Raw genomic sequence first — 26,416 nt, forward strand, 5'->3', positions numbered from 1 at the left:
GAACTGCTTGTTAACTAGTCCTGAATTCCTTGTTGACTAAGTCCAAGAACATTTAAAATACCATTTGAACAAGTTAATGTGAGCCCATAAAAACACAGTTCACCTTACTGTTACACAGTTATTGACAAAAGAACCATTAATCTTCATAGACTCAGGAATCTGTAAAACTAAGTAATACATAAAATGTGACAAAGAGTAAGAATTACCCATTATGTTTTCAAGTGCCCGAAATCGTGAGACATAGTTTTATTCCATTTGCGGAATAAAATGTGTGTGTGTGTGCACAATCACGACCAAGAGACTTTTCCTCCCATGATCAAAAGAAAATAGAAGCCAGATCTACCTGGGAGTTCGTCCTCACTTTTAGGTGCTGGATATTTAAAGAGATTTATGGACTCTATCAAAGTAAGTCTGGAAGAAATGTCATCTGCATTCTTATGAATCTGGTGGACAAGGGACTCAAATTTCCCAATGGCCTGTTTGCACCGAGTTATGTAGTCAGCAATACCTTTGGAGAGAAAGAGAAAGAACAAAAGAAAGATACTTGGCTTTCAATGCTTCCTTTCCACATCCCTCCCACCAACAACTGTAATGTTAATACCACATCCCTTCATAGGAAGGACCCTGCTCCTTCCATCCCCTTGGGTCTTCCAAGTGACAAAGATCCACTTGGTCCCTGGGGACTGGAACAAAGAGCGGGTGCTCAGAATCGACCAAACGATACATTTCTTCTGTTCACATTTTAGCATAATTGTATCTGAAGCACCATGAGGATAAAGAATAAGTCCAACCCTCTTGTCCTCTTATTGCCATGGCAACCTGAACCCTCCAGCCCATGCCACTTTGCCTACAGTCTCCTCTGGCCTGTTGCTTAGAAAAGTAAACAGCAAGAACATACATAGTAAATCCGAATTAAGAATTTATGATTAATCGGGCAACAGCCTAAGCCTGTGAGGTTTATTACATCATCAAATCCTTACAACAACCTATGAATAGGCTACAAAGATTATGCCCATTTTATTTTATTTATTTATTTTTTTTTATTTTTTTATTTTTTTAATTTTTACTTTATTTTACTTTACAATACTGTATTGGTTTTGCCATACATTGACATGAATCCACCACGGGTGTACATGCATTCCCAAACATGAACCCCCCTCCCTCCTCCCTCCCCATAACATCTCTCTGAGTCATCACCGTGCACCAGCCCCAAGCATGCTGTATCCTGCGTCAGACATAGACTGAGATTATGCCCATTTTACAGATGAGGAAGCAGAGGCCCTGAGAGGTTGAGTCACGTGGGTGGAAACTAGATATGTAACCCAGGGGTTTTGCTCTGGAGTCCACAGTCCAAACACACATATTCTCTGTACAAAGGAAAAGGGAGAAAGAGGAAGAAAGGAAATGACAAGGAAAAAGAAGGTTTGGAGCAAGAGAAGTAGGAGGAAGGGGGAAAAAGTAAAAACAAGGAAAAAAAGGAAAAACAAAAATGCCTTGTTTATTTTTTAAAAAGTAAAGGAAGAAGAATGTACTTTTCCTTATTCTTCCTGCTAAATACAGCTAACACCACGAACATTATCCATAAAACAAGCAAAACTCTGAAAGGGTGAGAGACAGCCAATTGAAATAGACTATCCCCTGAGCCATAAAACAAACCTCAACAGATTTAAAAGAACTGAAATTATACTCAATATGTTCTCCATCCACAATGGACTCAAATTATAAATCAGCAACAGGAAGATAACAGGGAAATCTCCAAACACTTAGAAACTAAATTACACACTTCTAAATAATCCATGGATCGAGGAGGAAGTCATAAAGGAAGTTTTAAAAATACATTGAATTGCATAAAAATTGAAATACAACTATCAAAATCTGTGGGGCATAACTAAAACAGTGCTGAAAGGGAAACAGTACCAAATGCATACATTAGAAAAGAGGAGAAATGTCAAATCAATTAAAGGTCTCACCTCAAGAACCTTTCAAAAGAAAAGTAAAATAAATTCCAAATCAAGCAGAAGGAAATAATACAGACAAGCAGAAATTAATAAAATTGAACACAGGAAAACAACAGATAAAATCAATGAAACAAAAGGCTTCCATAAAACTAATCTCTAGCAGGACTGAAAAGAAAAAGAGAGAAGATACAGGTTAACAATATCCAGAATTAAATAGGAGGGATCACTAAAGACAGGTATTGTGAAGATAATAAAGGTACAATAAGAAAAACTCACAATGAATCTGACAAGTTAGATGAAGTGGACCACTTATTTGAAAAGCACAAACTACAGGACTCACCCAATAGAATATTAATCACTTGAACCATCCTATAACTATTAATGAAACGCAATCTGTTATTTTAAAACTTCAAAAAAAGAACAAATAAAAGCAATCACTACACAAAACCCTGGAGAAGGAAATGGCAACCCACTTTGTCTGGAGAACACCATGGACAGAGGAGCCTGGCTACCCTCCATGGGGCTGCAAAGAGTCAGACACGACTGAGCAACTAAGCATATACAAAACTCTGCACATCATGCTCAAAACATATTTGTTAGGGACTTCCTGGTGATCCTGTGGTTAAGAATCTGCCTTGCAATCCAGGGGACGTGGGTTCAATGCCTGGTCAAGGAACTAAGATCCCCACATGCCATGGAGCAACTTAGCCCACACGTTACAACTAGAGAAGCCAGGGCACTGACCGCAACTGCTGAGCCCATAAGCCACAACCCGAGAGACCATGTGCCACAACAAAAGGTCCCATACAAGGCAATGAAGATCCTGCGTGCTGCAAGTAAGACCCAACGTAGTCAAATAAATAATAAATGTTTTAAAAGCATGGTTTGTTAACCGTATCTATGTACATGCAGGCTTCCCTTGTAGCTCAGCTGGTAAAGAATCCGCCTGCAATGCGGGAGACCAGGGTTCAATCCCTGGGTTTGAAAGATTCCCTGGAGAAGGGAAAGGCTACCCACTGCAGTATTCTAGCCTGGAGAATTCCATGGACAGTACGGTCCATGGGGTCACAAAGAATCAGACACGACTGAGCGACTTTCACTTTCATATACATACAAAAATTGTAATTCAACTAAGACAATCTAAAAGAATGATTGCATCCCAAAGTCTAAAAGGCAATAAATAGATGAATTTATTACCTAGTGAGTTCCAGTTCAACCTCTTGTATCCAGATCTAAACACTCTTAATAATTCCTGGGAATGGTCATCAAGAAGAAGAGACTCTGCCTCATTTAACGTTCCTGTGAGCGTGTGATAATGATCCAGCATACGCTGTATCCCATCCGTGTACCTGTACATTACAGGAAAGTCACTGACATTCGAAAAATGGAGCTCATAATAAGCTCAAAAATCTTATAATACGTTCCAAAAGACCAATGACCAGACTAAAAATTTAAAGAGTGTCACTCTTCCCATTAACTTTCCTTTTTGGAAAATATTGGTTACTTTTTAATTTCAAAATGTTATTTATAGGGAACTCTACTCAATACCCTGTAATGACCTATACGGGAAAATAATCTAAAAAAGAGAGTCTGTATATATGTGTGCATGCTAAGTTGCTTCAGTCGTGTCCGACCCTTTGTGACCCTATGGACTGCAGCCTGTCCGGCTCCTCTGTCCATGGGATTCTCCAGGCAAGAATACTGGAGTGGGTTGCCAAGCCCTCCTCCAGGGGATCTTCCCGATCCAGGAATCGAACCCATGTCTCTTACGTCTACCTTCATTGGTCGGTGGGTTCTTTACCACTAGCGCCACCTGGGAAGCATGTATGTGTAACTGATGTATAATCATGTATAACTGATTCACTCTGCTGTACAGCAGAAAGTAACACAACATTATAAATCAACTATAGTGATACTGAAAGTTCCTCAGTCATGTCTGACTCTTGGCAACCCCATGGACTATAGCCCACCAGGCTCCTCTGTTCATCGAATTCTCCAGCAAGAATATTGGAGTGGGTTTGCCATTCCCTTCTCCAGGGATTCCCTTTTCCCAACCCAGGGATCAAACCTAGGTCTTCTGCATTGCAGGCAGATTCTTTACCATCTGAGCCACCAGGGAAGCCCCAAAATCAACTATACTCCAGTGAAAATTAATTTAAAAAAATAAAAGTGCTATTTAAGTTAACATGAAAGGTTTATCTTTACTATTTTAGACAAATGTATTAATACAAATTTTAAACATTTCTTAGTTTTCATTTCTAATGCGGCAAACATTGCTAGTTATAAAATCCACAAAAATGAAAGCCTTGGCATGGGCAAGGGGTAGTTCTCAATAATTTAGAAGAGTGTAAAGGAGTCCCAAGATAAGAAGCGTTGACCATTGATTTAAAAGAAGAATCCTTTTACCTAAGAAATTTGTCCTCCTGGAGGGCAACGTTCCTTGCTAATTCAGGGACAGGGAAGCCCAGCTGTTCCAAGTACTTTGTTTCATTAATAATCTCCCTGAGGGCAGGTGAAAAGTTGATTGAGAAAGCAGCCACTCTGTCAGGGTTTAAGGCGTCGTCACCAGCGGCAGAAGTCTGGGGAGGAGACGATGTTTCATAAGCGCGGGAAGGGCTGTCCACAAAGCAATCAGATCAACGCAACCCAAGTTATAAATGTGAATCTGAAAAAAATCAGTGGAGGGGTTTTGCTACACTGATAGAGTGGGGAGCTGACCAGAACTAAGCTAGAAGACATACTTGGGTGAACAGAGTTTTTAAAGAATTTGATTTAGTGCTCACGGTTGAAAACTGGGCAATGAAAAAATCCAAAAATCTGGCATCCCTCAAAAAATTGGAAAAGCTGATGATAAATGACAAGAAGCGACTGAAGCTGGGGAGCGGCTGTCCTTTCTGAATAGGACACAAGCCATCCATTTCCTGACAAGCTCTACCTGGCCTCTTCATTCATTTTAGTGCCTACTTCGGAACTTAGGAGACCAAAGACCTGAAACTGCCAGGCCCAAGTCTTTCCTTCCTCACTGTTAACACTTAATCTGTTCAGCTATATGCTGGGCCCCGTGCTATAGATGAGGATGGATCACGTGAAACCAAGCCAGGCTGGGACCTGGGACCCTTTGCTGCAATGCTTGCACCTGGACACACTTCTCCAGTAACAAAATACAAATAAATTATATGAGACCAAAAATAACTGCATACACTCGCAGTTGGAGCAAATTCTAGACAAAAAGACTGAAAAATCTTTATTGCCATTTCTGAAGAGCCATAGCAAAAACAGGGTGTCCGGAGCAAAAGCTCCCTGAACTCAGCACCACCAAAGGGATGGGCAAATTACTTAAGCCACTCCTCTGGCCAGACCCCCTGGACACACCCTTACCCTCACCCCATATAATGAACAAGCTCAGCACCCGATACTCGGGCAGTGAGCGAGCAAGGGAACATGTTACTTCTGACTCTCCATTGCTGCAGTAGGGGCCCCCATAAAGCCTTGCTTCGAATTGCTTATCTGCCTCCAGTCAATTTCTATTGATTGGGGAAGGCCAAGAATCCTGGTTGCTATCAAAGTGACACTTTCCTGTAAGTTAAAAATAAGCAACCATCAGCGGTTTGAACCTGTTTCATACACGGTTCAACTAACACTTTGCATGTTTGTGATCATCTGATCCAGGTCATTTTACAAATTGGGTCCCTGAAGCCCAGAATTAAGCCAAGGAGTCAGAAGGGTTGCCTGATCCCCACCTGTTCCCTGACCATGACATTTTGCTACCTCCATGTTTTCCCTTCCTGCCTCTCTTCTTCTCCCTGGTCAAGCCCTGCCAACCTCTGCCCTTCTTTGCCTTTGATTTTGGAAATACCTCTCAACTTCATGAGGGTCAACACATCAGACCTCAAGGAAATGGGAGTTACCATCATCTTACACGGCCCCCATAGTCTGGGACGTGAGTGTGTGTGTGTGTGTGTGTGTGCACGCATGTCAGTGCTCAGTCACGTCTAACTCTTTGCAACCCCATGGACTGTAGCCCACCAGGCTTCTCTGTCCATGGGATTCTCCAGGCAAGAACACTGTTTCAGAACTGAAAAGATGCACCTTAGTAAGCAGACTCTTCTTCATGAGAGTTGGCAGGATCTGTTCCGTCATCTCTTTCCATTGCTCATACTTTCTGTCTTCATAGTCTTTCATCATCCTACCCACTTCCAAATATTTTTCTTTGACCTATCAGAGAAGTCAGGCAAATGTCACTTTGTCCTTGAAAATAACAATTTTTTCTCTCTCCTGAGAAAAAAATCACTTAACACTTTACGCAAGAGGAAGCAGGCAGATTTGCACAAATTTGGATGGTTTGCTTGCCATGATACAGCTTAAAACCCAGGCTGATTAGTAGGACTCACAAACCTCAGCCTATGGCTGGAAGCTTAAAAAGAATGACAGTTATTCATGATTTGTGAAGACCATATGAAATTCAAATTTCAGCATCCATAAATGAAGTTTTATTGGAACACACCTGTTCATTTACATGTTATCTACCATATTCTTTCTAGAAAGGCAGAGTTGAATAGTTGCAACAGGGGCCATTTGACCCACAAATGCCTAAAATATTTATTCTCTGGACGGTTAAAGAAAGGGTTTCCCAGCCCTTGTGATATAACAGACAAAAATGCATGAAGAGGAGGGACAGTATTGTCAAAAAGAGCGTGGTCGCCCTCTGGAGAGGCTGAAGATCCAGATCAGGGGGAAGTCATGTGATTGTCACCTGGAAGCTATCATAGATATATCATGTCATACATATGGAGATGTGGTCCCCAGGGACCACAGGAAAGACTGTCTAAGTTGCAGGCATGGATTTGAAATTGAGCTGCTTCTCATGCAGGCAACTCTGTATGGCCAGCTCATGCTCGGGGGTCACCTGGATTGAAGGAGCCACCTGGGCATGCTCAAGGATACCCATCTACTATTAAACCGTGAAAGACAGGACTTCCCTGATGGTCCAGTGGTTAAGAATCCACCTTCCAATGCAGGCCATATGGGTTTGATCCTTGGACAGGGAACTAAGATCTCACATGCCTTGGGGGCAACTAAGCCCATGTACCACAACTACTGAGCCTGCACTCCACAGCTACTGGAGCCTGCATGCCCTGGAGCCTGTGTTCCACAACAAGAGGCACCACCGCAATAAATCCATGCACCACAAATAGAGAGCAGCCCCCGCTCACCACAACTAGAGAAAGCCCACGCGCAGCACTCACTCAAGACTCAGAGCAGCCTAAATAAATGAATGATTTTTTAAAACGTGAAACTCAAAACAGGCCTGTTGCAGCAGACATAACGTACTTCTCTTCCTCCATCACTGTCCAGGATCTCCTCTACTTCTTGAAATCTGAGGATGGTGTGCTTAATCCGGAAGAACAGGGACCGTTCCCAGTAGATTGCACCTGCTACCGGGGGATGGTTCTTATACAACGGGGGGTTGTCGAGGTTCTGGACAAAGATTTTGTTAACTATGTCAATCTGCAAAGCAATCAGACATATTCCATAAGTGAGCAGTATCAGTGTGTGAGCCGAGACAAGATTGAACTTGAGGTTTGTATCTTTAAAGAAATGAACATGGAATATCAAGAAATACTTAAAGGTACAGACTAGTGCTTTTACTACTTAGTCTCTACTGCTTTTTCTTATACTCTGCAGGAATTTTTGGTTTGGTTTAACATATGCAATGATCCAGACTGCCTTGTACTTACAGACTGTGTATAATCATTCAGTGGACCATTTTTTGGCCTTGCCATGTGGCTTGTGGGATATTAGTTCCCCAGCTAGGAATTGAACCCAGGCCCTCGGCAGTGAAAGCACAGAATCTTAACCACCAGATCACCAGGGAATTTCCCATGGAAATTTTGAAATCTGTTCCAGACATGACAGGTGGCCAGGCCTCCTGCATTGTGTGTGTGTGTGTGTGTGTGTGTGTACATGTCACTGAGGTTTTATAACTGTTTATCATATAATATTTTTTAAATGTGGTACAATAGGCATGACAAAATTCACCATCTCAACCATTTTTCAGTGTGCATTTCAGTGGAATTAAGTACATTCATGCTGATACAACTTAGTGACTGAACAACAATAAAATGTTGTCGTGCATCCATCATCACCATCCATCTCCAGAACTTCTTTCATCTTGAAAAGTTGAAACTCTGGGTACCCATGAAACACAGTAATGCCCCACTTCCCTCTCCCCTGGCTCCTAGAAACCACCTTTCTACTTTGTCTTTATGACTTTGACTACTCTAAGTACCTCATGTAAATAGACTCATGGAGTATTTGTCTTTTTATGATTGGCTTATTTTAAAGCCCTCAAGGTTCATTCAGGTCGTATTAGAAGCACATGGCAGAATTTCCTTCCTTTTTAAAGCTGAATAATATTCCACTGTACAGATATACCACACTTTGTTTATCCACTGGTCTATCAATGGACCCTTGGGTTATTTCCAGGTTTTGGTGGTTGTGAATAGTGCTGCCATGAACATCAGTGTTCAAATATCTCTTCGAGACTCTGCTTTCAATTATTTGTATATATGCACAAAATGGAACTGCTGAATCATATGACCTGGGCTTGCACTTAAAAATAAAATTTTGCAACCATAATTCAAAAAGACACACATACCCCAATATCCATTGCAGTGCTGTTTACAGTAGCCAGGACATGGAAGCAACCTAAATATCCATCAACAGATGAATGCATAATGAAGTTGTGGTACATATGTACAATGGAATATTACTCAGCCATGAAAAGGAATGAAATTGGGTCATTTGTAAGTCATGTGGATGGACCTAGAGTCTCTCATACATGAAGTGAGAAAGAGGAAAACAAATATCGTATGTTAATGCATGTATATGGAATCTAGAAAAAGGGTACAGATGAATCTATTTGCAGGGCAGGAATAGAGACGCAGATGTAGAGCACGGCCATGTGAACACAGCAAGGAGAGAGGAGCGGGGGATGCACTGACCTCCACCGTGTATAAAATAGACAGCTAGTGGGAAGCTACTGGACAGCATAGGTAGCTCAGTCTGGTGCTCTGTGATGACCAGGAGGGGTGGCATGGGAGGAGAGGGGGAAGGATCAACAGGGAAGGGATATATTAATATGTATACCTATAAGTGATTCACATTGCTGTATAGCAGCAACTAACAGAACATTGTAAAGCAATTATACGCCAATAAAAAGAACAAATTAAAAACGCATAAAATAAGCCTGTCACACTCTCATGTGAATAATTAGGTGTCAGAAGCAAAACAAGATCTGCCCCAATAATGGTCTTGATCTCCAGAATTTGTGAATACATTATATGAAAAGGAGGAATTAGGTAGTAGATGGAGTTAAGGTTGTCAATTAGCTGACCTTAAAATAAAGAGATGATCTTGGATTATCTAGATGGGTCCAATGTATAATGAGTCTCCTTACAACAGGAATGTGTATATGAACACACACATGACCTTCACACTACTACACTCTTGTTACTACCATTATTACTATGACTATTCACTCAGGGCCCATCACAATGTAATGGCATATAAGATTGATGGCATAAAATATTGTACTTCATAAGTTCCTACTGAATTTCTCCACTAAATAAACAAACCCACTTCCTTTTGGCTACCTGTTTTGGTTATACGACATGCTATTTGGGGGAAATTCCACAGTTTCTCTGAATTTAGATGAGAAAGACAACAGTGTGGTCCAATTGCTTACACTTTGCCAAGTGTATTTTCACTGCTACAACAGCCACGGATTTTTTTTCAGTTACCTCTTTACAATACTGTGCAAGGATATCATTAAATTTCATCATCATTTGTCGATTAATGGCCTCCCGTGAACGAATGTGTTTAAATTTTAAAAGCATATCAAATGCTGCTTCAGCTGATCGAAGTGTCTTAAAAGATTCGTCAATAAAATTTTTTGCTTCTTTCTCAATAACCTGCCAAAAACAAACAAAAACAAAAAAGCCAAGAAAAAAAAACCCTTAGGACCCTGTAATTATCCCACAAAAAGCAAAATGTCAAGAAAGAAGCAAAACAAACCAAATCGGTACCTTGAGAAGGATTTCCACTGTACTTTAGTGGAAGCTATACTGTGTTAGCTACAGTATAGGTAGGTACAACTCTTTGCAACCCCAGGAACTGTAACCAACCAGGCTCCTGCGTCCATTGAATTCTTCAGACAAGAACACTGGAGTGGGTTGCCATTCCCTTCTCCTGAGGATCTTCCCGACCCAGGGATTGAACCTGGGCCTCCTGCATTGCAGGCAGATTCTTTACTATCTGAGCCACCAGGACTTCCCTTAGTGGAGGCTGAGGTCCAAATAAAAATAGCAGACCGGCTGCTGGATCAGTTTTCTGTTCTCTCCCTTTCACTAGTCAAAATTATGGAAAAGGAAATTTTTAAAATATAAGCTTATATAGACAAAGAAATGGGAGAGGACACAACAGCAGAGATAGTTCAGGTAAACCCATTCCGCCTGGGGAATAGGAGTGGGGACGGAGGACATTGAGAAATGTTCATTTCCACCTTATGCTCTTCTGCACTGTTATCATTTTTCACCAAAAAAGCAGGAATCCCTTTCTATGATTTGGAAAAAAAAAATCCTAAACATAACTAAATAACCCAACAGAATCACAGTATCCACTTCCAAGGTCAAATCGAAGGATGTGTTACTTGCCAGGACTTCAATCTTGAAGTCATCCATCACGTATTTCCAGTACTGGGAGCACTTGATGCTGAAGGGGTCAAAGGTCAGGTTTTCCATGGGGGTGACCAGGCCATCCACCCTGCACAGAACATCATCGATGCGCTTGGGATCCCCAGTCACTGCTTTCAGCTCTGGACCAAATATGTTGTAGAATTCCTCCACAACCTGTCCAATCAAACAAAACGAGGGAGGTGACCATTTGGTTTTCTAATGATGCTTCTGATGTTATTAATAAATGGATTGTGTCACACAGGTAACTTCCTCTCAGTCTAAGCCCTTGGGTTACCCACTGCACAAAGGACCAGTCCTAGATGTCCTGACACAGTTGTCAAAGTTTTCAGGCTCAGGACCCTACCCCCTCTTTCTATCTCTTCCCATCATGCTCGTCCCCTGTTGCCTTATAGTCACTCCAGGCCTCTTTCAGATCCATGTTCCTTTCTGTCTCAGGGCCTTTGCACACACAGTGTAAAACGTCTGGATGCCTACTGTGTGTGCATGTGTGTTAAGTCACTTCAGTCATGTCTGACTCTTTGTGATCCCGTGGACTGTAGCCCACCAGGCTTCTCTGTCCATGAGATTCTCCAGGCAAGGATACTGGGGTGGGTTGCCATTCCATTCTCCAGGGGATCTTCCCTACCCAGGGATCAAACCCACATCTCTTACATCTCCTGCATGGACAGGCAGATTTTTTTTATATCACTACTGCCACCTGGGAAGGCCCAGGTACCTACTACTCATCATTAAATATGCCTTCATCTTGTCTGACCCTTTAGAACAGGGTAGGCCCCTACATGGGTAACTCAAACAGTAAAGAATCTGCCTGCAATGCAAGAGACCTGGGTTCAATCCCTGGGTCGGGAAGATCCCCTGGAGAAGGGCACAGCCACCCACTCCAGTATTCCTGCCTGGAGAATTCCACGGACAGAGGAGCCTGGTGGGCTACACAGTCCATGGGGTTGAAAAGAGTCGGACACGACTGTGTGACTAACACTTTCACTTTCAGGCCTCTACACACACTTCCAGAGCCCCCTCTATTCCCCTTTCTTAGCAGTCATCTCAGCTGTAGCTATGGATCTGAGTGATTTTTTTCCTCTCATAAGAATTTTTTGAGGTGGATCATTTTTAAAGTCTTTATTGAATTTGTTACATTACTGCTTCTGTTTTATGTTTTTGGTTTCTTTCGCCGGAGAACCACGTGGGATCTTAACTCCCCAACCGGGGACAGAACCCGCACCCCATGCGCTGGAACGCAGTCTTAACCAGTGGACCACCAGAGAAGCCCCTCCATGTGATTAGCACGTCCACCCTCTTTCTCTTCCACTAGACTGTGAGCTCTGTGAGGCAGAGATGATGTACATACAGGGCAGGCTTCATAGGTGTGGGACTCAGGCAGGTGCACAGGGCCCCAGCCTCCAGAGGGCTCTGGGCTGGATTGAAGGCTCTGCTATCACCATCCTGAAATTCTCGATCACTTTATCTCTGAGCTTGTGTTTTGTAAATGAAGTCTGAGGAGGAGGCAATCACGCATGCGTGTGAGCAGAGGAGATAGGCCAAAGCTGGGTGTGGGCTGTCCAGGACACCCCATTGACAGGCACCATGTGAGGCCCCGTGAGCAGAGACTCCTAGCAGAGCCGTGACACGCAGGAGTTCAGGGAGACTCAGAGCCAGTACTAGTCATCATGTTGCAGCCGCAATGAGTAAACTAGGACAGTGACAGCTCAGGGAGGCCACCTTCTCCCTTGGAAGTAGAGCTGGCTTCTAATATTTCATAATAATCACAAATAGAGTATAACCTTTAATACTGTGAATCCTACTGTACAACTGTAACCTATATAATGTACATCAACTACATTTCAATTTTCTAAAACAAATGTTTAAAACAAGAAAACCAAGGAAAACCACTGGCAGTCCAGTGGTTAAGATTCTGCAATTTCACTGCCGAGGGCCCAGGTTCAATCTCTGGTTGGGAAAATAAGATCCTGCAAGCTGAGCACTGTGGGCATTAAAAAAAAAAAAGTGGGGGAGACGGGTAGAGAAATGTCACAAAACTGAAGGGAAAGTTGCAAAGGTCAGGTGTGCTTTGGGACATTCTGGAACATTCTGTCTGCTCTGCAGGCATCTCTCCTGGCCAGACCCTCCCGACCTCCCTGCTCCCAACTGACACGGGGAGATCCACATCGTCAAAAAGCCAAACTGCCTTCCATGGAGCAAATCCCAGATCTGACCATTTTCATGTGCATTGAAGACCCAGCCTCCCTACCTGCAGGATGTCATAGAGGTCTTGGCAGATGGTGGCCATGTAATCCGTTCTCTCAAACAGCCGTTTCCGATCAAACTCCCACCGAGCTTCTCTCCCCGAAGCCTCGATCTTGGCCCGGGTGTCGAAATAGGCCTTTTTCCACATGTGGAGGGTGTTCCTGGCCTCCAAGGTCTTGTGCTGTGCGCTCGTTCGGTTTTCTCTGGGAAGCAAAGAGACGCCGTGATGGGCAGGAGGGCAGAGATGCGAAGAGGCGGGGAGCTGGAGCTACGCTGCTCCCTGGTGGGGAGGGGCAGGTTCTAAGGGGACAATCCTAAGCAAGGAGCTGGGCCTCTCTGATGACATAGCCTCATCGCAAAAAGCTTCCCAGGCAAGAGACTGTTCCGTCAAGAAATTTGCAGCAAAGAGATTTGCAGCGGTATGGGCAGGATTCCAAGCCACCGCCCTAGGTTGACCTTCACCACAGCTGCCCCTCAATGGGCAAAGCCGTGGTTTACCCAATAAGTTTTCTGTTTGAGCTTGAAGGGAAGCTGATGGCCTTGGGTCCACAGGGGGAGGGGGGAGGGGACTGTAACACTGGAGGCAAAATGATAGTGCTGAGATTTTGGTACCTACTTCACTTATACAGATTATTTTTTAAGAAAGTAAAAAAGAGAGAGCTAATTCTCTGACCCTCTGGTTAGGACTCTGCACTTCTGCAGGGGGCACGGGTTCAATCCCTGGTCGGGGAACTAAGATCCTGCATGCAGCTCAGCCAAAATAAGAGAGAGAGAGTTAAAAAAAAAAAAATCGGTGTCTCCTTCCAGATTTGATCCTCAGAGGCTATTCCACCTGAGGGGCTCCAAGGTCCAGGAGTGAGTTTCCTTCAGACCACGTGCTTCGGTCTCTCCAAGGATAATTTGCGACCCCGTAGACTGTATCCACCATGCTCCTCTGTCCATAGAATTCTCCAGGCAAGAATACTGGAGTGGGTTGCCATTTCCTCCTCCAGGGGATCTTCCCTACCCAGGGATTAAACCCAGGTCTCCTGAACTGCAGGCAGATTCTTTACTGTCTGAGCCAATAGGGAAGCCCCTAATTAAAGAAGATGGTCCTGATTAATCCACACAAGTAGAGTATTATTTGGCCATAAAAAGGAATGAAGCAACGATACAGGCTATACCATGGAGGAACCATGAAAACACGATGCTGAGTGGGAGGAGCCAGTCATAAAAGACCGTAAGTTGTCTGACTCCATTTGCATGAATGTTTAGAAGAGGCAAGTCCACAGAAAGTAGATCAGTGGTTGCTCAGGGTTAGGAGGGGAGAGGGGAGGGGGAGAGGCAGCTAAAGGGCCCAGGGTTTCTTTCTGGGATGAAGGAAACTTTCTAAAATCACTGATGACTATGGATGCACAACTCTGAATCTATTGGGCTGGCCAAAAAGGTCATTGGGGTTTTTCCATTACATCTGCTGGAAAAACCTGAAAGAATTTTTTCACCAACTTTGTCCTAAAAGCATTCAATTGTATGTTTTAAATGGGTGATTTGTACAGTGTATGAATTATGTTTTGATACAGCTGTTTAGGACCTCCCAGGTGGTGCTAGTGGCAAAGAATCCTCCTGCCAATCCTGGAGACACAAAGAGATGGGGTTTGATCCCTGGGTTGGGAAGATCCCCTGGAGGAGGGCATGGCAACTGACTCCAGTATTCTCGCCTGGAGAATTCCATAGACAGAGGAGCCTGGCGGGCTACAATCCGTGGGGTCGCAAAGAGTGGGACACGACACTTAGCACACACACAAAGCTGTTTAAGAGCTTAAGAAACACATAGCGCTGCCCGGTCTTACTTGAACAAAGTCCGCAGATTCACCACTTTGCAGACTCGCTCGGCAATCTCCCAGGCAATGCGCTCCATGAGCGGAATCATCCTCTCGTCTTTGTTGTAGTGGCGGGAGATGATCCACACCATCCTCAGGGCGCTCATCATGGAGGGGATTGTTTCCAAGACAACGTGAAAGCTAGATCCATGTGTTATGTTCTAACCAGAGAGGTGGGTGCAAACGAAAGAGCAAGGCAAGCTGGCTCAATCTCAGGGCAAACGGTGTAAGAGAACAAGCAGTGTACAGGAAGTTTCCGTTTTTTAAATTTAAAAGATATTTTAAGATGGTACGGAAATACTCAAATGAACTTTTTGGCCAATCCAGTTATTAAATGTATTTCTGGATTTTATTACTTTTGGGGGAAAAAATATGCTCCTGCTGCAGGTCTCTCAATTTAAAAACATCTTTTTACATTCTTTTTCATATTCTTTTCCATGATGGCTTACCACAGGATATTGAATATTATTCCCTGTACAATACGGTAGGACCTTGTTGTTTCTCCAATCTATAGTACACTTAGCAGTTTGCATCTGCCAGCCCCAACCTCCCACTCCTACCTTCTCCCACCCACCTCCCTCTTGGCAACCACCGTCTGTTCTCTATGTCCCTGATTCTTGTTTCTGTTCCATAGATAGGTTCATCTCTGTCATATTTTAGATTCCACATACAAGTGATATAATACAGTATTTGTCCTTCTCTTTCTGACTTACTTCACTTAGTGTAATAATCTCTAGTTGCATCCATGTTGTTGCAAATGGCATTATTTCGTCCTTTTTCTGGCTGAGTGATATTTCATTGTATACATGTAACACTTCTTTATCCATTCATCTGTTGATGGACATTTAGGTTGCTTCCGTGTCTTGGCTACTGTACACGGTGCTGCTAACAACATAGGGGTGCATGTGTCTTTTTGAATTAGAGTCTTGTCTGGCTATATGCCCAGGAGTGAGATAGCTGGATCATATAGTAATTCTATTTTTGGTTTTCTGAGGAAAAGTGAAAGTGAAGTCACTCAGTCATGTCCAACTCTTTGAGACCCCATGGACTGTAGCCTACCAGGCTTCTCCGTCCATGGGATTCTCCAGGCAAGAATACTGGAGTGGGTTACCATTTCCTTCTCCAGGGGATCTTCCCGACCCAGGGAATACTATTTTCCACAGTGGCTGCACCAGCTTACATTCCCGCTAATAGTGTAGGACATTCTTCTTAATTTAAAAAAAAAAAGTTCTTATCATGGAAGAAAGTATTTAACAAACAAAAGAAGTTTGAAATAGGTAGGTCTGTATGCACTGACATGGAAAGATAAGATTTACAATTAAAATAAATAAAGCAATTTGCAGATATATATATGGAGTATGGATGTGTGTATACATATGTAATTATTCTATATTTAGTGGCAGGAGCGCCACTGAGTGAATCAAAGTTGGCATTAGAGGTAATTTTATCCAGTGCCAGTGTTTTCCAGGGTATGCGTCCTTCAGCAAGAAGTAAGATGATTTTTGACAACAGAACTTTTAAAAAATATATTTATTTTAAGGAAAAAATATAGACTTATTTTAAGGAACTTTCTTTTTTTTTTTTTTACAAGTTGGTAATAGCTGTTTATTGAATGAATGAACAATTGATAGAATAACAACAACAAAAAAGCTGTTTGAAGGGGTTCAGACACTTTTCAAAGGAAAGGAGAAGGAAATGGCAACCCACTCCGGTGTTCTTGCCTGGAGAATCCCAGGGACAGGGGAGCCTGGTGGGCTGCCATCTCTGGGGTCGCACAGAGTCGGACACGACTGAAGCGACTTAGCAGCAGCAGACTCTTCAAACACCTATGGCGCTCAGATGCTTAGTTGCGTCTGACTCTTTTGTTTTGTTTTGTTTTGTTTTTGAAGGTTTTTTTTTTTTTTTGCTGAAATTTTTCTTTTTTCTTTTTTTTTTTTTAGTTTTTTATTTTTTAACTTTTAAAATCTTTAATCCTTATATGCGTTCCCAAACATGAACCCCCCTCCCACCTCCCTCCCCACAACATCTCTCTGGGTCATCCCCATGCACCAGCCCCAAGCATGCTGCACCCTGCGTCAGACATAGACTGGCGATTCAATTCTTACATGATAGTATACATGTTAGAATGCCATTCTCCCAAATCATCCCACCCTCTCCCTCTCCCTCTGAGTCCAAAAGTCCATTATACACATCTGTGTCTTTTTTCCTGTCTTGCATACAGGGTCGTCATTGCCATCTTCCTAAATTCCATATATATGTGTTAGTATATTGTATTGGTGTTTTTCTTTCTGGCTTACTTCACTCTGTATAATCGGCTCCAGTTTCATCCATCTCATCAGAACTGATTCAAATGAATTCTTTTTAACGGCTGAGTAATACTCCATTGTGTATATGTACCACAGCTTTCTTATCCATTCATCTGCTGATGGACATCTAGGTTGTTTCCATGTCCTGGCTATTATAAACAGTGCTGTGATGAACATTGGGGTACATGTGTCTCTTTCAATTCTGGTTTCCTCGGTGTGTATGCCCAGCAGTGGGATTGCTGGGTCATAAGGTAGTTCTATTTGCAATTTTTTGAGGAATCTCCACACTGTTCTCCATAGTGGCTGTACTAGTTTGCATTCCCACCAACAGTGTAGGAGGGTTCCCTTTTCTCCACACCCTCTCCAGCATTTATTGCTTGCAGATTTTTGGATCGCGGCCATTCTGACTGGTGTGAAGTGGTACCTCATTGTGGTTTTGATTTGCATTTCTCTAATAATGAGTGATGTTGAGCATCTTTTCATGTGTTTGTTAGCCATCCGTATGTCTTCTTTGGAGAAATGTCTATTTAGTTCTTTGGCCCATTTTTTGATTGGGTCGTTTATTTTTCTGGAATTGAGCTGCATAAGTTGCTTGTATATTTTTGAGATTAGTTGTTTGTCAGTTGCTTCATTTGCTATTATTTTCTCCCATTCAGAAGGCTGTCTTTTCACCTTGCTTATATTTTCCTTTGTTGTGCAGAAGCTTTTAATTTTAATTAGATCCCATTTGTTTATTTTTGCTTTTATTTCCAGAATTCTGGGAGGTGGATCATAGAGGATCCTGCTGTGATTTATGTCTGAGAGTGTTTTGCCTATGTTCTCCTCTAGGAGTTTTATAGGTTCTGATCTTACATTTAGATCTTTAATCCATTTTGAGTTTATTGTTGTGTGCGGTGTTAGAAAGTGATCTAGTTTCATTCTTTTACAAGTGGTTGACCAGTTTTCCCAGCACCACTTGTTAAAGAGATTGTCTTTACTCCATTGTATATTCTTGCCTGCTTTGTCAAAGATAAGGTGTCCATATGTGTGTGGATTTATCTCTGGGCTTTCTATTTTGTTCCATTGATCTATATGTCTATCTTTGTGCCAGTACCATACTGTCTTGATGACTGTGGCTTTGTAGTAGAGCCTGAAGTCAGGCAAGTTGATTCCTCCAGTTCCATTCTTCTTTCTCAAGATTGCTTTGGCTATTCGAGGTTTTTTGTATTTCCATACAAAGCTTGAAATTATTTGTTCTAGTTCTGTGAAAAATGTGGCTGGTAGCTTGATAGGGATTGCATTGAATTTGTAAATTGCTTTGGGTAGTATACTCATTTTCACTATATTGATTCTTCTGATCCATGAACATGGTATATTTCTCCATCTATTAGTGTCCTCTTTGATTTCTTTCATCAGTGTTTTATAGTTTTCTATATATAGGTCTTTAGTTTCTTTAGGTAGATATATTCCTAAGTATTTTATTCTTTTCGTTGCTATGGTGAATGGAATTGTTTCCTTAATTTCTTTTTCTACTTTCTCATTATTTGTGTATAGGAATGCAAGGGATTTCTGTGTGTTGATTTTATATCCTGCAACTTTACTATATTCATTGATGAGCTCTAGTAATTTTCTGGTGGAGTCTTTAGGGTTTTCCATGTAGAGGATCATGTCATCTGCAAACAGTGAGAGTTTTACATCTTCTTTTCCAATTTGGATTCCTTTTATTTCTTTTTCTGCTCTGATTGCTGTGGCCAAAACTTTCAGAACTATGTTGAATAGTAGCGGTGAAAGTGGACACCCTTGTCTTGTTCCTGACTTTAGGGGAAATGCTTTCAATTTTTCACCATTGAGGATAATGTTTGCTGTGGGTTTGTCATATATAGCTTTTATTATGTTGAGGTATGTTCCTTCTATTTCTGCTTTCTGGAGAGTTTTTGTCATAAATGGATGTTGAATTTTGTCAAAGGCCTTCTCTGCATCTATTGAGATAATCATATGGTTTTTATTTTTCAATTTGTTAATGTGGTGAATTACATTGATTGATTTGCGGATATTGAAGAATCCTTGCATCCCTGGGATAAAGCCCACTTGGTCATGGTGTATGATCTTTTTAATGTGTTGTTGGATTCTGATTGCTAGAATTTTGTTGAGGATTTTTGCATCTATGTTCATCAGTGATATTGGCCTGTAGTTTTCTTTTTTTGTGACATCTTTGTCAAGTTTTGGTATTAGGGTGATGGTGGCCTCATAGAATGAGTTTGGAAGTTTACCTTCCTCTGCAGTTTTCTGGAAGAGTTTGAGGAGGATAGGTGTTAGCTCTTCTCGAAATTTTTGGTAGAATTCAGCTGTGAAGACGTCTGGACCTGGGCTTTTGTTTGCTGGAAGATTTCTGATTACAGTTTCAATTTCCGTGCTTGTGATGGGTCTGTTAAGATTTTCTATTTCTTCCTGGTTCAGTTTTGGAAAATTGTACTTTTCTAAGAATTTGTCCATTTCTTCCACATTGTCCATTTTATTGGCATACAACTGCTGATAGTAGTCTCTTATGATCCTTTGTATTTCTGTGTTGTCTGTTGTGATCTCTCCATTTTCATTTCTAATTTTATTGATTTGATTTTTCTCTCTTTGCTTCTTGATGAGTCTGGCTAATGGTTTGTCAATTTTATTTAACCTTTCAAAGAACCAGCTTTTGGCTTTGTTGATTTTTGCTATGGTCTCTTTTGTTTCTTTTGCATTTATTTCTGCCCTAATTTTTAAGATTTCTTTCCTTCTAGTAACTCTGGGGTTCTCCATTTCTTCCTTTTCTAGTTGCTTTAGGTGTAGAGTTAGGTTATTTATTTGACTTTTTTCTAGTTTCTTGAGGTATGCCTGTATTGCTATGAACTTTCCTCTTAGCACTGCTTTTATAGTGTCCCACAGGTTTTGGGTTGTTGTGTTTTCGTTTTCATTAGTTTCTATGCATATTTTGATTTCTTTTTTGATTTCTTCTGTGATTTGTTGGTTATTCAGAAGTGTGTTGTTCAACCTCCATATGTTGGCATTTTTAATAGTTTTTCTCCTGTAATTGAGATCTAATCTTAATGCATTATGGTCAGAAAAGATGCTTGGAATGATTTCGATTTTTTTGAATTTATCAAGTTTAGATTTATGGCCCAGGATGTGATCTATCCTGGAGAAGGTTCCATGAGCACTTGAAAAAAAGGTGAAATTCATTGTTTTGGGGTGAAATGTCCTATATATATCAATTAGGTCTAACTGATCTAATGTATCATTTAAAGTTTGCGTTTCTTTGTTAATTTTCTGTTTAGTTGATCTGTCCATAGGTGTGAGTGGGGTATTAAAGTCTCCCACTATTATTGTGTTATTGTTGATTTCCCCTTTCATACTTGTTAGCATTTGTCTTACATATTGCGGTGCTCCTATATTGGGTGCATATATATTTATAATTGTTATATCTTCTTCTTGGATTGTTCCTTTGATCATTATGTAGTGGCCTTCTTTGTCTCTTTTCACAGCCTTTGTTTTAAAGTCTATTTTATCGGATATGAGTATTGCCACTCCTGCTTTCTTTTGGTCTCTATTTGCGTGGTATATCTTTTTCCAGCCCTTCACTTTCAGTCTGTATGTGTCCCTTGTTTTGAGGTGGGTCTCTTGTAAGCAGCATATAGAGGGATCTTGTTTTTGTATCCATTCGTCCAGTCTTTGTCTTTTGGTTGGGGCGTTCAACCCATTTATGTTTAAGGTAATTATTGATAAGTATGATCCCGTTACCATTTACTTTATTGTTTTGGGTTCGGGTTTATACACCCTTTTCATGTTTCCTGTCTAGAGAATATCCTTTAGAATTTGTTGGAGAGCTGGTTTGGTGGTGCTGAATTCTCTCAGCTTTTGCTCGTCTGTAAAGCTTTTGATTTCTCCTTCGTATTTGAATGAGATCCTTGCTGGGTACAGTAATCTGGGCTGTAGGTTATTGTCTTTCATCACTTTAAGTATGTCTTGCCATTCCCTCCTGGCCTGAAGAGTTTCTATTGAAAGATCAGCTGTTATCCTTATGGGAATCCCCTTGTGTGTTATTTGTTGTTTTTCCCTTGCTGCTTTTAATATTTGTTCTTTGTGTTTGATCTTTGTTAATTTGATTAATATGTGTCTTGGGGTGTTTCGCCTTGGGTTTATCCTATTTGGAACTCTCTGTGTTTCTTGGACTTGGGTGATTATTTCCTTCCCCATTTTAGGGAAGTTTTCAACTATTATCTCCTCAAGGATTTTCTCATGATCTTTCTTTCTGTCTTCTTCTTCTGGGACTCCTATAATTCGAGTGTTGGAGCGTTTCATATTGTCCTGGAGGTCTCTGAGATTGTCCTCATTTCTTTTAATTCATTTTTCTTGTTTCCTCTCTGATTCATTTATTTCTACCATTCTATCTTCTATTTCACTAATCCTGTCTTCTGCCTCTGTTATTCTACTATTTGTTGCCTCCAGAGTGTTTCTGATCTCATTTATTGCGTTATTCATTATATTTTGACTCTTTTTTATTTCTTCTAGGTCCTTGTTAAACCTTTCTTGCATCTTCTCAATCCTTGTCTCTAGGCTATTTATCTGTGATTCCATTTTGATTTCAAGATTTTGGATCATTTTCACTATCAATATTCAGAATTCCTTCTCCGGTAGATTCCCTACTTCTTCCTCTTTTGTTTGGTTTGGTGGGCAACTCTCCTGTTCCTTTACCTGCTGAGTATTCCTCTGTCTCTTCATCTTGGTTATATTGCTGCGTTTGGGGTGGCCTTTTTATATTCTGGTAATTTGTGGAGTTCTCTTTATTATGGGGCTTCCTCACTTTGGGTGGGGTTCTATCAGTGGCTTGTCAAGGTTTCCTGGTTAGGGAGGCTTGTGTTGGAGTTTTGGTGGGTGGAGCTGGGTTTCTTCTCTCTGGAGTGCAGTGGAGTGACTGGTTATGAGACATCAAAGGTTTTGGGATAATTTTGAGCTGCCTGTATATTGAAGCTCAGGGGAGTGTTCCTGTGTTGCTGGAGAATTTGCGTGGTCTGTCTTGTTTTGGGACTTGTTGGCCCTTGGGTGGAGCTTGGTTTCGGTGTAGGTATGAAGGCATTTGATGAGCTCCTATTGCTTAATGTTCCCTGAATTCAAGAGTTCTCTAATGTTTTCAGGCTTTGGATTTAAGCCTCCTGCTTCTGGTTTTCAGTTTTATTTTTACAGTAGCCTCTAGACTTCTCCATCTATACAGCACCAATGATAAAACATCTAGGTTAAAGATGAAAAGTTTCTCCACATTGAGGGACACTCAGAGAGGTTCACTGAGTTACAAGGAGAAGAGAAGATGGAGGGGGTAGTTAGAGGTAACTGGAATGAGATGCGGTGAGATCAAAAGAGGAGAGAGCAAGCTAGCCAGTAGTCACTTCCTTATGTGCGCTCTATAGTCTGGACCGCTCAGAGGTATTTACAGATTTATACGGGGAAGAGGAGAGGGAGGAAGTAGACAGAGGTGACCAGGAGGATAAGAGAGAGGAATGAGTAGGAGAGAGACAAATCCTGCCAGTAACCAGTTCCTTAGGTGTTCTCCACCGTCTGGAACACACAGAGATTCACAGAGTTGGATAGAGAAGAGATGGGGGAGAAAAGAGACAGAGGCCACCTGGTGGAGAAAAAGGAGAGTCCAGAGGAGGAGAGAGTGGTCAAGCCAGTAATCTCGCTCTCAGGTAAACTTGGATAGTGAAGTTTGGGTTTTTAAATGTACAAAATTGACAACAAAAACCTAAGAGCAAAGATTAAAAATCTAGAGTAGAGATTGGATTTTCAAAGATACAATATTAAAGAAAAGCAGAAGGAAAAAGGAAGAAAGGAAAAAAAAAGAATTATTAACAAACAAACAAACAAACAAAACCCACCAAAAACCATCCAAAGACTATATATGGTGTTTGCCTTAAAAAAAAGTCTTTTTTTTAAAAAAAATAGTAATAATAGGTTATAGAAATAAAAATTAGAGGAGAAATAGACGACTGTTTTTGAAGACAATGGTCTGCTTTTTTGGTTGCCTGATGTCCTCTGCTAGCCTACAGAAGTTGTTTTGTGGAGTTTGCTCGGCGTTGAAATGTTCTTTTGAGGAATTTGTGAGGGAGAAAGTGGTCTTCCCGTCCTATTCCTCCGCCATCTTTCCCTAACTCCTAAGGAACTTTCAAGATTGTTAATGCATGAAATGTTTTGCTACCATCTGATCTTGATTTCTTCTATTAACTTCATTTCTAGTTTTCTAAATATTTGCTGAAAACTTAAGAAAGAGAAAATATATACTTACTTTAGTGTACATTAGAAATAACTGTTATATCAAACCAATACCTGCACAGGCTTGATTAAGATGACTCTATATTACCCACACAAAAATATATGAATAAATCTAAAGTTAACTTAAAGAAAAGTAAGTTTCAGAGTCACAAAGGGATGGCAAAAAACCACAAAAGCAATTACATGAGTGATATAAGCTGGCCTTTCACTGGTCTTTGCAAGCCACTTGCTCTGCAGAGATGACAAATAAATTTCAAGCAAGGAAACGTTATCACCAATATCAATTTAGAGGCAGACTCCACTTGGACCTCAAGCCCTCGGATTCGACCAGTTGTTTGACCGCTCACAGGGGCCACCTAGAGCCTTATCCAGGCGCCACTTGTGCTGCTGTTGTGCACTGATGCTGTTGATCCCTGATGCTGCTCCTGACATACTATGTTCTCCGTATGCATAAGCTAACTTGAACCTTCCAGCCACCGTTCGAGGTAGGTTCTCTCATGAGCTCAGTTTTCCAGAGAAGGAAACAGGCTCAGTGAGGTTGCGTATGCAGCTGTGGGATATTCAGGACTGGGGTCAACACATTCACAGTACTTCACCACACACAGAGCACCCCCTCAACCACACAAACAGGACTCTTACTGGCCTCATCACTAGAACAATAATACTGACTCCTGGCCTTGGAATACTGTACTGTGTGCATGATAAATCAGAGGGGAGAGGAACTGTGAAAAAGGAAATTACACTTATGGTGGGAATGTAATAAAATGGTGTGCTCACTGTGGAAAAGAGCTACATATAAAATGTTCATGGACAGTGAAATATAGAAATATTGGGACTTCCCTAGCGGTCCAGTGGTTAAGAGTCTGCCTTTCAATGCAGGGGACATGGGCTCCATTCCTGGTCAGGGAAGTAAGATCCCACATGCACTGGGGCAACTTAGCCTCTGCACCCCAACTAAGGAGCCAACAAGCCACAATGAAGACCCCCCACCCCCCATGTGCTGCAACTAAGACCTGACACAGCCGTAAATAAAGAAATGTTTTTTTGAAAACACAGAATTGTCATATGACCCAATAATTCTACTCCTGGGTATATGCTCAAACGAAGTGAAAGCAGAGACTCAAACAAATATCTGTACATCCAGATTCATAGCAGCATTCTTCACAATAGCCAAAAGGTGGGAAACAACCCAAAAGTCCATCAACAGAAGAATGGATAAGCAAAATGTGGTGTATACAGTGGAAAATTACTGAGCCTTAAAAAGGAATGAAATTCAGACATATACTATAGCATGGATGAATGGTGAAACATTATGTTGGGACTTCACTGGTGGTCCAGTGGCCAAGACTCCGAGCTCCCAAAGCAGGGGACCTGGGTTTGATCCCTGATCAAGAAACTAGATCCCACATGCTGCAAGTAAGACCCAGTGCAGTCAAATACAAAAAAAGAAAAGGAAACAAAACATTATGTTGAGTGAAATAAACCATACACAGAAGGACAAATAGGGTACGGTTCCATTTCTATGAAATTCCTAGAACAGGCAAATTCATAGAGTTGGAAATTAGAATAGAGGTTACCAGGGGCTAGGGGGAAATCGGAGTTGTGGTTTAAGCAATGTAGAGTTTACGTTGGGGACAGTGAAAAAGTTTTGCATATAGGAGGTGACGATGGGTACCTAGCACTGGGTATGTATTGAATGTTACCAAACTTACTCTTACAAGTGGTTTCAATAATAAATATTATGTTATATATATTTTACTGCAATTTTTTTAAATGCTGAATAAACAGAAGTTAAATCTGTGTGGCTGACTTTCCAAAGTGCAGTGCACCCAGCCTACCTTGAAATGACGTTCCACTGTGGAAAGAAACCTCACGTTGTCTGAAGCCTCCATGTGGAACTTGAACAATTCAGTTAAGACGGGCTGCAAGTTGGCCACAAGCAACGAATCTGACTCCTTCATCACTTCCAAGACTTTTCTGACTATTGGAAGCCTTGTTTGTTCATGCAGAGCACTTAGGGTGGCATTTCTTTCCCGCCAGAATTCAATCTCAGCCAGCGGACCATTACCCTGCGATGAGCACACAACCATCATCATTAGTGGGGAATGGACACTGTGGTTGCTCCTCCAGCATCCATGCCCCTCTTCCAAAAGGCTCTATGTTTAGGAGCTAACCCATGCAAGGACATCAGGGGCGGACACCTGATCTAGGATGGTCCAATCAGAGGGAATCTCAGGACTCTAGGTGGGAATGCTAGACACTCCATCTTTCTCTGGACACAGTGGTGTGGGGATGTGGAGTCAGAAACTGCTGCAAGTTGTCACCATGAAGGAGACCAGCCCGAGGAGGAACCCCATTCAGAGAGGAGACTAGAACCAAGAAATTTACAGAGAAACCCAGCTAGATTGCCAGAGTCCTGATCAAACTGTACATGAAACCAGCATTGCCCTCTGGACTTTTCAATGAGCCAATAAATCCTCTTTCTTGCTTAAGCCAGCTGAGTTAGATTTCCTGGTTGTTGTTTTTTTCTTTCAGCTCAAAACTGATATATAGTATTATCTTTATCAATATCAGAGAGTCATCTGGTAGCACACTAACCTTAGAAAGCCCAAGAATGACATCTCAGGTATGTTTTAATATTTTTAAGAAGGTCACAAAACAGTAAGAAAAGAGTCTAGATCACCCAGATTCCAAGACTCTTGGCTCTTTCTCAGGATGGCAAGCATGAACTGGATTAGGGATCTGCACACGTTACCTGTGGTGTCTTTTTCATCTGGCCCTCAAGGGCTGTAGATATCTGATTCAACCAGTTTATCACACATTGCTCCAAAATTTCAACTATTTCTGGGTCAGCTGCCAGATCAGATACCTCTCCCGCTACGCTGATGCTTGGCATTTCTAACTTGATCTCACCTAGTAGAATAAAAGTGGACAGTCAGTCAGTAGTTTGGAGGAAATGGTTATAGACAATAATCTTCAAAGCAATTCTGGATCTTCTCTCCACACATGAGTATATA

The 26,416-nt window shown here is 41.5% G+C and overlaps 1 protein-coding gene across 1 annotated transcript in view; it reads right to left on the reverse strand.

Moving 5' to 3' along the window:
• The window catches only part of DNAH10 (dynein axonemal heavy chain 10), a 166,163-nt gene that overhangs the window by 114,925 nt on the left and 24,822 nt on the right, over window positions 1–26,416 (reverse strand). Inside the window, exons 7-17 of the mRNA XM_069557673.1 lie at window positions 26,155–26,312; window positions 25,238–25,468; window positions 14,788–14,978; window positions 12,963–13,161; window positions 10,673–10,867; window positions 9,761–9,931; window positions 7,290–7,466; window positions 6,048–6,173; window positions 4,365–4,537; window positions 3,156–3,307; window positions 344–508 (exon numbers count right to left, since the gene is read on the reverse strand). Coding sequence (XP_069413774.1) covers window positions 344–508; window positions 3,156–3,307; window positions 4,365–4,537; window positions 6,048–6,173; window positions 7,290–7,466; window positions 9,761–9,931; window positions 10,673–10,867; window positions 12,963–13,161; window positions 14,788–14,978; window positions 25,238–25,468; window positions 26,155–26,312 — 1,938 coding nt within the window. The remainder of the gene's footprint in view (window positions 1–343; window positions 509–3,155; window positions 3,308–4,364; window positions 4,538–6,047; window positions 6,174–7,289; window positions 7,467–9,760; window positions 9,932–10,672; window positions 10,868–12,962; window positions 13,162–14,787; window positions 14,979–25,237; window positions 25,469–26,154; window positions 26,313–26,416) is intronic.

Source organism: Ovis canadensis, chromosome 17 (assembly GCF_042477335.2).
Source record: "Ovis canadensis isolate MfBH-ARS-UI-01 breed Bighorn chromosome 17, ARS-UI_OviCan_v2, whole genome shotgun sequence".
In the NCBI taxonomy this organism is placed as follows: domain Eukaryota; kingdom Metazoa; phylum Chordata; class Mammalia; order Artiodactyla; family Bovidae; genus Ovis; species Ovis canadensis.